This window comes from Notothenia rossii (assembly GCF_949606895.1).
Source record: "Notothenia rossii genome assembly, chromosome: 8".
NCBI classification, from domain to species: domain Eukaryota; kingdom Metazoa; phylum Chordata; class Actinopteri; order Perciformes; family Nototheniidae; genus Notothenia; species Notothenia rossii.
In genome coordinates, this window is record NC_136906.1 from 32,344,043 (window position 1) to 32,356,325 (window position 12,283).

Here is a 12,283-nt window from a genome sequence, read left to right on the forward strand (position 1 = left end):
TGACTTAAATGGATCCCATGTGATTCTTAAAATAAGTTGTAACATGTCTTGAAACAAGTTCTTACAGCTAAAAAAAAAAACAAATTGATATGAGGCAGTGACCCAAACCTATGTCTGACAGTAATTTATCTTAATTTGTTTGTAAAATACCTTATTTCAAGATTTGCTGACCAAATAAGAATTCAGAAGTCTAATTTTCTTAAAAGAAGCTTCATCATCTTACACAAGCAGCTCTTGCATAGTACATTATTCTCAAAACAAGTCCAGTAAGAATTTATGGCTAGATATAAGATGGCAACTCTTGGCAAGATCAGTAATTTTTGCAGTGTATATAAAACGTTATTTTGGATATTTTACACATCAGCAGAAACAGAGAGAGATGGCAAGAAGGGGGTAGACAGTCTCCCCCATCTTTACAGACACTGTGTTTTAGAGAGAACAAATACAAGTGTAAGGTAACTGTTTTTAAATTCCATCCCCCCTCTGTCTAGTGATAAGATGGCAGGAAGGGGGGAGGAGGGGGTAGGGCCAGGCTCACAGTCACACAAACACACACACACACACACACACACACACACACACACACACACACACACACACACACACACACACTCTGTGAGACTCCATCCCATCCACTAAAGTACTTCAAGATGAGTTAAAAGTGTCCCCAAAACTTAAAAACCATTATGACTCATAACGCTAATACATAATAAATACAATATATACACAGAGGTTGTTTAACACACAACATACAACATTTAATAATTATATGAAGTACTTACCAGCGTTTTTCAGGATCAGATCCAGGTCAGGTAAACGCAGAACAGAAATGCCAGTGTGGTTCATCATCACCTTTCTCTTGCTGTAGAAACTAGATATCCTTATAAACCCTTAGCCAGGTCAATGGCCCAAAAAATTACAACCATTGGTCTAATCCTTGCAATGTAGACAGAGACTTCCTCATAGCTAGTAAACTAATTAACACAAATGATATTAAAACCTTAATCTAATTTAGATAGGACAATAAAGTCTGTATGGTGACTTTAGTATAGTAGAGAGGGGCAGCATTTGCCTGCATCACCGCAGAAGGAAGGAGGCTTTGAGACGAGAGTAGATGTTATCTTAGATTCCCGTTAGAAAGGGGCTGTCTGATGAAGAAGGAAAGTGGTAACATACATCAATACTATTTTTGATTAATTATTATGTTTATGGCTTTTCTTTTGGGGCTAAAATAAGATTTGATGTAGCCCCGGTCCACAGCAGGGGTTAGGGGAGACCGTCTCTCAAACACTCAAACACACACACACACACACACACACACACACACACACACACACACACACACACACACACACACACACACACACACACACACACACACACACACACACACACACACACACACACACACACACACACACACACACACACACACACACACACACACACGGGGTCGGGCCCACCTGTCACTTTTTATGCATACTAATGTGATTGAAACAGCATTTTTTTTTTTTTACGCCATATGGCGCTACAGTGGGGGCTTTTTCACACCTGTGAATACACATCACCCCCTCCTATCAATGGATCTCACACCTACTCGGGATATCACACCTTCTTGGGATATCACACCTCAACCAAATGGGAGGCGGGACTTAGCTCATTTGCATAATTGGGGGAGGTGTGACCTGTCACTTTTTTATGCATACTAATGAAATTGATGCGGCATGAATATAACTACTCATGTTAGCTCCCTGCCCCAAATTCCCAACCTGACAGGTCCACGGAGCCTCCAAAAGGCTCCTAAGAGAAGGAGTTGCAGGTCCAGGCTAGCAGCCCGAGCCCCAGAAGCCACGCTTTGTGCTCCAGTACCATCCCTCACAGCCATGGTTCCGTCTTCCGGTTCCGTGCCCACCGGCCATGGTTCCGGCTCCAGAACCGGCCCACACAGCCATGGTCCCTGCTCCAGAACCAGCCCACACAGCCATGGTTCCAGACCCAGTTCCGGCCCCAGCGGCCATGGTTCCGGCCCCAGCAGCCATGGTTCCAGACCCAGTTCTGGCCCGAGCAGCCATGGTTCCGGCCCCAGTTCCGGCCCCAGCGGCCATGGTTCCGGCCCTGGTTCCGGCACCAGTAGCCATGGTTCCAGACCCAGTTCTGGCCCCAGCTGCCATAGTCCCTCCTCTAGTCCCTTCTCTAGTCCCTTCTCTAGTCCCTCCTCTAGTCCCCTCTCTAGTCCCCTCTCAAGTTCCCCCTTGGTTCCCCTCTCGAGTCTCCTCTCGAGTCCCCTCTCAAGTCCCCTCTCTAGTCCCCCCTTGGTTCCCCTCTCGAGTCTCCTCTCAAGTCCCCTCTCGAGTCACGTCTCAAGTCCCTACCCAATGTCCTGGTCCGTTGGAGGTTCCGCTGGGGGTCCTGCCAACTCCATGTCCTGTCCCGTTGGGGGCCCCGCCGACTACTCTTCTGCCGGGGGTCCTGCCAACCCTATGTCCTGTGCCGTTGGAGGTCCCGCCGACTACTCTTCTGCCGGGGGTCCTGCCAATCCTATGTCTGTGTCGTTGGAGGTTCCACTGGGGGTCCTGCCAACTCCATGTCCTGTCCCGTTGGGGGTCCCGCCGACTACTCTTCTGCCGGGGGTCCTGCCAACCCTATTTCCTGTCCCATTGGGGGTCCCGCCGACTGCTCCTCTGCCGGGGGTCCTGCCAACCCTGTGTCCTGTCCCGTTGGGGGTCCCGCTGACTACTCTCCTGCCGGGGGTCCTGCCAACCCTATGTCCTGTCCCGTTGGGGGTCCCGCTGACTAATCTCCTGCCGGGGATCCTGCCAACTCCAATTCCCGTTGGGGGTCCCGCCGACTACTCTCCTGCCGGGGGTCCTGCCAACCCTATGTCCTGTCCCGTTGGGGGTCCCGCCGACTACTCTTCTGCCGGGGGTCCTGCTAATCCTATGTCCTGTTCCGTTGGAGGTTCCGCTGGGGGTCCTGCCAGCTCCATGTCCAGTCCTGTTGGGGGTCACGCCGACTACTCTTCTGCCGGGGGTCCTGCCAACCCTATGTCCTGTCCCGTTGGGGGTCCCGCCGACTACTCTCATGCCGGGGGTCCTGCCAACTCCATGTCCTGTCCCGTTGGGGGTCCCGCCGACTACTCTCCTGCCGGGGGTCCTGCCAACCCTAAGTCCTGTCCCGTTGGGGGTCCCGCCGACTACTCTTCTGCCGGGGGTCCTGCCAATCCTATTTCTTGTTCCGTTGGAGGTTCCGCTGGGGGTCCTGCCAGCTCCATGTCCAGTCCCGTTGGAGGTCCCGCCAACAACTCTTCTTTCGGGGGTCCTGCCAACCCCTTGTCCTGTTCCGTTGGTGGCCCCGCCATCACCTGTCTCGCCGGGGGTCCTGCCAACTCCTGGTCCTCTTCCTGCAGAAGCCTGTCCCACCGGCTCCGGTTCCTGTTTGGCCGTCACCGGGTCCTGCCCGGCCTCCGGAGCTGTCTGGTCTTCGCCCTCGGGCCCGGCCCCTTGACTCTTCCTGCCGCTGCCTTCACCCTCATGCTCGGCCCCCTGAGTTTGCCCGTTGTGGCCTTCGCCCCACCATGGACTCTGACTTGCCCCCGGGCCGTCCGCCCGAGACCCCCACCTTGGACCTCACCCCGTGTCGTTTTCACTCCATAACGACATGGGGTGAGGAAGTTTGTGTTTCTGTTAAAATCACGAACCTGAAGCCAGCTGAATTTTTCACCACTTTTTAATGAAATATCTTAAACACAAGTGAAATATTTAAAAATCATGCAAAATGAGTGACCCATCCCTTTTAATCTCCATTAACATCCATCTGTTCAGGTCCGTACACATATCAGAGTAGCAGTCTCCCCTTTCAGCCTTGTAACCTGATTTCACATTCTCTTTGAAAATGGACTTCTTTAGTTACTATTTGATATTAGAACCATCACATTTGTATACCTCTCATCGTACCGCAGCCGAGTGCTTATTTCTTGCCATGGGTTCAGTCCATCAACGGATATGTGATAATTCCTCCAGTCAACGGATGATCATTTACACAATTGCCTTATGTATGCAGAATTTGAATATGGACGTTATTTAGTTGTCAGATAACATCCATCCCTCTGAAAATGAGTTGAGTCTTTAAATCTCCAGTCTTTGTGAGGTAACACAACAAATAAAAACACAGTAGACGTCAGAGTCCTGAGAGTTCGGTTCTTCACTAAAATGGTTTGAAGTTCAGAAAACTTGGCTGAGTTTGTCGAGCTGTCTGGAGCACAGCGCAACACTTCTGCTTCCCGTTCAGTTAGGGTCAAACAGCAGGCACAGTTCCGCTTGGCAGTGAGAAATAGACTCTCGTGGCGCTGCAGATTGACATATTTTTATCTTCTACTTCAGGAGCCACTGATTCACTGAGGAAGAAAGGAGAAGGAGGATAATTAGCACTCAGAGGATATGCAGTGTGGAATAAAACACACAACAAAGGGGTGCCTCAGGTTTCAGAAGTTGTGAGACATAGAAAGAAAGAGAATGTGTGTTTGAGAAAGGATAATGAGAGATAAAGGTATGCAGAAAAGGGACTAAAACTATGCAAATTCAAAACTTTTTTACTAAATCCGAGCAGGTTATCAGGGTGGAAAAGTAAGAAAAGTATGTCAAACTATGTCAGCGAGTACAATGCATTTTACTGTTGACAACCACTATATTCCCAAACAAATTACGCAGTCACCTTAAGGGGGTTTTACAAGCTTCAAGATTCAAAGGTTTTATTGTCATAAGCAGCGTCTATAAGCAGTTGATATAAGACAAACTCTATTTGCGAGCCTATAAAGCACTATTGTGAACCTGGAAATGTTGAGCACCCCACATTTAGATTTTAGAAATGTAAAATAGGGGTCACCAGAAATGAGGTACTGTCCAATTCTAACTCGCATATTAGCAAATTGCGTAATCAGAATGAATTACTTTAATTAGCATTTTTACACAGATTAGTTGAATACTCAATTCTGATTGGTACATTTGGACATTTCAGAGGTTGTTTTTTTTTAAACATTTTTTTATTTTTTAAGAGTGCAGATGTTTTATTATTGGTTCCTGTTGTATGCAAGATTTATTGCTGACAGAACAACCAAACACAATATCTTATACGCCTGGCAGAGAAATAGTGTGAAATTGAAACAGGTCAGTGGTGTATTGTGTAATCAGAAGTCCTTAATACACAGAGATGTTAACAGTTCTTAAAATTATATAAAGACTTAGTTGACAATATAAAGATAACGCTATCCCACAATGAGTGAACATGTACGAAAGTGCTAAAGTGCTATCAATCCCTGTCGGTGATTGATCAATGCTGAATGGTAATGCTGTTGTTTTGCAGCAGCAGAGAATATAACATCTCACCTTTATCTCATTAGATACACGTGTCACTTTTGTTTCTGCACCTCTCAAATAGGGGGCAGGGGAGTATATAGACAGCACCATCCCCCCTCCAATCGGCCACTGTGCACGTCTGGATGTTTGAAGACTATATACTGCATGGGAGCTTTGTCGATAAGTCGGCCTCTGGAGGCAGGTAATCTTTATTCCTCCAGCCTGACAGCCTGCGGTCCTTTGTGTGGGAGAGGAGTGTCCCCTCTGTGTCCCTTTCCACTTCTCACACCCTCTGCTACACATTGGTAGGTAGCTACTGATGCAGTTTGATGCAAGGTATAAATCAAACCGTAATCTCACTCACAGTGGGAGACTGCATGAGAGGACAACTTGAAAAGGGATCGTTTGTATAATTGTTCGTTGATAAGACAAATAAAAGCTGCTGATTGTTGTGTTGAAGCTAAGGCCCCGTTTACACGGAGACGAAATGGAGACGAAAACGAACCTTAGTCGATATCCGTCCACACTGGAGACGCTGTAGTACATATGCCGGGCGTGTAAGTGGCGCTGTACTTCCGCCACAAAATACACCAAAAGCAGTTTATTCTCCGCGGTGGATTTAGCAACATGTAGTTCATGTAGTTCTCCATGTCCACTTGTTGCTGATGGTTGTGGTAGAGGAGCTGTAGATTGTAACATCTGTAGGAGGCACCTGTTTCCCAAAATGAAATAGAAAACGCAATCATGAAGATGGCATCAGGGAAAACTCCAGGGGACGACGGTTTTGGAACAGAGTTCTATAAATGTTTTAAAGAACAGCTTTCACCATATTTACTGTTGTTATTCAATGAAATATTAGAATCTGAAGCCATGCCTCCCTCCATGAGCAGGGCCATTATCTCATTGTTGCCTAAACCCGGCAAAGATCCTTCTCTGATGGGTAACCACCGCCCTTTAAGCCTTCTAAACTGTGACTACAAGATTCTAGCCAAGATACTGGCACTCCGTTTGGAGAAGGTGGTTCCATCTATAGTGCATCTAGACCAAGTAGGTTTCATTCCAGGCCGCCAGTCCTCAAATAACATGAGGAGGGTTTTTCAGATTATCCTAGAAGCAAGCTCCAGCAATTTGCCAATGATTGCAGCATCACTAGATGCTGAGAAAGCTTTTGACCAAATAGAATGGAAATATCTGTTTTACACGCTCAAAAAATTTGGCTTTGGGCCCAATTTGATTAGCTGGGTAAAGGCTTTGTATAGCGCTCCCTTCTCTTCTGTTACAACTAATGGGTTAATCTCAAAACCTTTCCCCTTACACCGTGGTGTGAGGCAAGGGTGTCCTGTTAGTCCCCTAATTTTTATTATGGCTCTAGAACCATTAGCCTGTGCAATTCGCGCTAATGGTGACATATATGGTGTGAACATTCATGGACACGATTTCAAATTAAATATGTACGCTGACGATATACTTCTTACTTTGAGCAAGCCAGCACTCTCTATACCCGCAGTTCTTGATATGATACATTTATTTGGCAGCTTCTCTGGATATAAGATAAATTGGAACAAGAGTGAAGCAATCCCACTTAACTCATATACATATAAACACAACCTAATGAGCACCCCCTTTATTTGGAAAACAAATGGAATGAGGTATTTGGGAATTAACATCGTCTTTCCTATCTCTAAAATCTTTAGCCTTAACGGCCCTGCTATTTTCCAGTCCATTAAGGAGGACATCAACAGGTGGATGGCCATACCAATCTCTCTATGGGGCAGAGCAGAAACCTTGAAAATGAATGTTCTCCCAAGGCTTTCTCATATTATCTCCTCTATCCCTCTTGAATTCCCACTAAAATGGTTTAAAGATATCAAATCCCTATTCACTCAGTTCCTTTGGAATAATAAGAAACCCAGAATCGCACATAATAAGTTGATCATTCCAAGATCAATGGGAGGTTTGGGAGTCCCAGATGTATTCCAGTATTATCTGTCCTTCAATGCAAAGTATCCATTATCGTGGGCGTACAAAAGTGCCTCTTCGGTAGGCAGTTGGCAATGGCTGGAGCAATCCATCATGTCTGTAAACCAAAACATATCTCTGGCATCGATGTGGTACTGCCCAAAACCACCACCCTCAATGGATAATACCATCATCCGCTTTTCATGCTCTATTGTAAAGCAACTGCACAGGAGACTCAACATAGAGGGGCTCTCTTTACCATCTTGCCCCATTTGGAGTAACCCCTGTATTTCTGCAGGAGGAGTCACTTTAAGTAATAATATCTGGCAGAAGGCTGGTATTACTACAATTGGACAGATATATAGAGACCAAACCCTTCCATTTCAACAACTCAAAAATCAGTATGGTCTCTCAGGTTCGTCTTTTCTATCATATGCACAACTAGCATCTATTATTAGTACAAAATGTAAGGAGGGAGCCATGCCTGCTTCATGTATGGAAGAGGACCAGCGCCTCAAGAAAGCAATCATAGCATCAGGTGTGGTCTCTAACATTTATAAATTATTATCTAGGGCTGCCCCGAATACCTATTCTCTTGTCCAACTGTCCTGGGAGCATACCTTGAATATCTCTCTGTCTGCTTTGCAATGGAACTCCATTTGGCAGTCAGCTATGTTCTCTTCTAAATGTGTAAGATTCAGGATCATACAGTTCAAAATTCTCAATAGAGCTTACATCACCCCTGTTACAAAATCCAAGATGGAAAATAAACACAGAGATTTATGCTGGCATGAATGTGGCAAGCGAGGTACATTGTTGCACCTACTCTGGGAATGCCCAGCGGTAAAAAAACTTTGGTCAGAAGTAATATCCTTATTGTCTGAATCTTTAAAAGTTAATTTCCCTACATGTCCCATTGCATGTCTACTGGGTCTCAAGCCAGATGGCAATCCTGCAAGGACTACCGATCGGCTCTGGACATTGGCCTGTTTAGCCACAAAAAGACTCATCCTATTAAACTGGAAGGAACGCAAACCAGCCTGCTTTACTAGGGACTCATGGCTGAGGGAGTATCTGGACCTACTGAACATGGAGCGTGCAGCTTCTCTGCTGGGGGATTTTGAGGGGAGACAGGAGGATTACGGTTCACTGTCCGCAGCTCTCCTATCTAACCCTGTCAATATGGCATCTCCTGTGTAATGTATAATGTATTGTGTATGTAATGTCCTGTGTATGTCACAATCAGCTGTCTTAGGAAGTCATCCTCCCAAGGTGGGTAGATCTGCGGACGAAATGCTCTGGGGGGCCAAATGGCTCCGTGTGTACGTCCAAACGATAATTTCCTGATAACGATGACTCCATAGCCCCGCCTCTCCCCACCTCTGCTGCTCACCCCCGCGTCACCCGCGTCATTGCTGATGTGTTTCGCCAACAACAACAATGGCGGATCACAGGGTTGCTTTCGTGCTCCAGACGCTACTGACCAGATCTGTCAGCCAAGCTGACGCTCGGGAGGTTAAAATCTCCGAAAAAACTATCTAAGGCTTCTTCATTCAAGTTATTTTTTGTGCTATATAATTTAGAATAATAGTTCTTGAAAGATTCATTGATTTTGGCTGCATCACACTGTAGCCTGTCATGCTCATCTCTGATCGCTGGAATAATCTGTCTGTTTTCTATTTGTTTCAATCTATGAGCTAACATTTTCCCTGCTTTGTCTCCGGATTCAAAGTATGTTCTTCGTAAACGAAAAAGGGCAAAAGCTGTCTCCTCATGTACAAGTTTCTGCAAATTAGTCCTAGCGGTGAGAAGTGAGTTCCTTAGATCTAAATTGGATGGGTCTAGCATATGCTGCTCTTCTAGAGTCTTGAGTTTAAAGTTTAATTGGGATTTCACCTCTCTGCGCTTTTTATTCTCTGCCGAGGAGAAACTAATTAACCAGCCCCTGCATGTTGCTTTAAAAGCCTCCCAGACAGTAGTGACGCTTGGTACAGAATTTAGATTGATCTCAAAGAAATCTAAAATTTGGTTTTTAATGAGCAGTGTGCATTTTTCAGTTTTGAGTAGAGATGTATTAAGTCGCCACTGTTTGGATTTGAAAGAGTTGGTTGGAGGGAAAAATGTGACAGATACCGCAGCATGATCACTTAATAATATACTATGCATTTTGATCTCAATAACATTCTGGATCAAATTTGAAGACATCATTATGTAATCTATCCTTGAGTAGGAGTTATGCGCACCGGAATAGAAAGAGTACTCTCGGGCATCTGGGTGCACTAGGCGCCACACATCTGTAATACCGAGCTCGGATTGGAAGTCCCTCAAGGCGGCGGAAATGTTTTTATCTGAAGGGAGAGGGTGGCTGGATCGATCCACCATAGGGTCACAGACAGAGTTGAAATCGCCACCTATAATAAGAGGACCCTCTATGGACTGCAATACCTTTGGGCACAGCGAGGTAAAGAATTTAGATTGTAAACTATTTGGAGCATACACATTCACTAATGTCACCATTTCATTCTGTAGCAAACCTGAGACAATTACATATCTTCCCTCTTGATCAACATGTACATTGGATGATTTGAAAGGCATATTCTTAGAAATTAAAATACTGACTCCTCTACTAGCTTTTCCTCCAGGGGAAGAGAATATCTGCCCGACCCAATTCTGTCTTAGTTTTTTAGATTCCATCGCATTCAAATGAGTCTCCTGTAGCATAGCAATATCACAATTTAAAGACTTTAAGGACAACAAAATCTTATGTCTTTTGATTGGATTCTGAATTCCATTTACATTCAGACTAAGCAAAATAATTTTGTTCAATTGTGTATCCATTTAAGTAAGGTAACAATCATATCGGATGCCCGGCTAGTATTTTGGTCAAATTGGAAGGGTGTCATCGACGCATCAAGGGAAGGGAGGGGAAATATATAAACAACAACACAAGACCGTAAAAAATACAACACAATATTACATAAAAACATAGAGATGCTACCACCCTTCCCCCTAACAATACACAGATAAACACAAAAACAAAAAATATATTGCCAAAAGGCAATACGACGGAAAATACATTGAGATGGAGGAAAGTCCATCTCTATCCGTGAAGAAAAAGAAGAGCCGCGGAGCTCAGGTGCGGAGAGGTAATCCAGTCCTTCAATAGCCAATAGGCCTATTCATTTGTCTGCCATTAACCACAACTTTGCTAACTAGTTGGGGCTTACATTACAGTATAGCTTGCATCAGAATCCTAATGAGGGTGTGTGCGACTGTGAGTCAGTGTATGTGCGGGCATGCGTCAGTGTAAATGATTGTGTGTGTGTGTGTGTGTGTGTGTGTGTGTGTGTGTGTGTGTGTGTGTGTGTGTGTGTGTGTGTGTGTGTGTGTGTGTGTGTGTGTGTGTGTGTGTGTGTGTGTGTGTGTGTGTGTGTGTGCGTGCGCTTGCGGTGGGGGCGTAGGCCAACTCACAGTCTTGTGGTAATGTCACATCCCAAATAGATCAGGTCTCTTTTCTTTTAGAACTTTCTCAGCTTCCTTGGGATCTTTGAATATGAAAGTCTCCCCGTTGATGATTACGATGAGTCTGGCAGGGTACAGGATGCCGTGCCGTAAGTCTTCTTTGCGCAGTATGCTACGGAGCTCTCTGTATGAATCCCGCTGGCGCTGTATCTCCATTGGGAAATCCTGAAACATGCGAAGATCATGTCCGTCCCATGTCAGCTTTCCTTTAGCAGACGCCAGCGTCTTAAACACCTCGTTCTTATCGCTCCATCTGAGAAAACGTATGATGATATGCCGCGGAGGGTGCCCAGGGTCCGGGATGGGACGCAGAGCGCGGTGGGCACGCTCTATCTCAGGTGCGGGGATTGTGTCACTCAGCTTCAGGAAGTGTCTGAGAATTTTATCCAGTAGTGGGGAGATGCCACCGGCTTCTTTACCCTCGGGGAGGCCGGCTAGGATGAGATTATTTCTCCGACTTCTAGCTTCCAGATCCAGCATTTTACCCTGGAGGGCTTTGACATTTTTGGACAAATCTCCCATTGTCTTCCCTTGGGAATTGGCTTGATCCTCTATCTCGCTAATGCGCTTCTCTGCGTTGTTTATTCTTTGAGAAGTGGCCTTAGAGTCTTTCTTTAATTGAACAATAGCCTTGTCCAGATTGTCAAACCTTACGTTACAGGTTTCTTTAACGCTTTGTATTTCGGTAAGCAATTGGCTAGCCCACTTGGGGACGTGTTCCTCTTCACCAAACATTTCCGCCATGAGGCCGCTGTCTTTCTTTGCTCTAGCTCTGGTCAAATTACTGCCGGGCATTTAGACGCAGATGTTTTTACACACTAATAGAACTGACTGCGCATTACACTTTGAGACTTTCAGTTTTGGTTAAATCATAGTTAAGTCTGATTACCGCCTGCACCCGACTACTCCGCTCAGCTCGCCGGTGTCATCACGTGATCTCCATTTCAGAGGTTGTGAATAGAGAACCGCAGTGACGCGTCGTAAAACCCGGAAGTAAGTCAGCATTTTTAGCACTTCCGGTTCCTTCCTCAAAAAGCAATGCATTTTTTTCCATAGGGTTTTGGAAAATAGCTTGAAATGAGGTCTGTGGTTGACAAAAATTTAAGAGATAAATCACGTTTTGTTCTACAACATTAAATACATCAGCAGTGACCCCACTAGTGATCTTTGAAGAGTTTACGTCTCTGAAAAACGATGGTTGTTGCCGAGTGGCTGAATAGGACTACAGAAATTGTCGAGGCCGTTGTACGTCATTACCATAGACTGTATATATAAATGGACGTAGGGTCCGTTACGTCAGCCATAGGATTCTGCAGAGTTGCCGAGAAGCCCTTAGTAGGCGGAGTCGGCCACTAACGGCTCGACAGTGACTTCCGAGTTTAACTCGCGCCTACTCCAAATACGGGCAAAGAGGCGGAGGCGGGACCTGCTGCCACCGAGCTGAAAGTTCC

At 45.6% G+C, this 12,283-nt stretch overlaps 1 protein-coding gene across 1 annotated transcript in view; it reads right to left on the bottom strand.

The window, feature by feature from the left end:
• Positions 1-3,710: 3,710 nt before the first annotated feature.
• LOC307016369 (carbonic anhydrase-related protein 10-like) overlaps positions 3,711-12,283 on the bottom strand; it is a 304,536-nt gene continuing 295,963 nt past the window's right edge. The window contains exon 8 of the mRNA XM_079645459.1: positions 3,711-4,393. Coding sequence (XP_079501585.1) covers positions 4,371-4,393 — 23 coding nt within the window. The 3' untranslated portion in view covers positions 3,711-4,370. The remainder of the gene's footprint in view (positions 4,394-12,283) is intronic.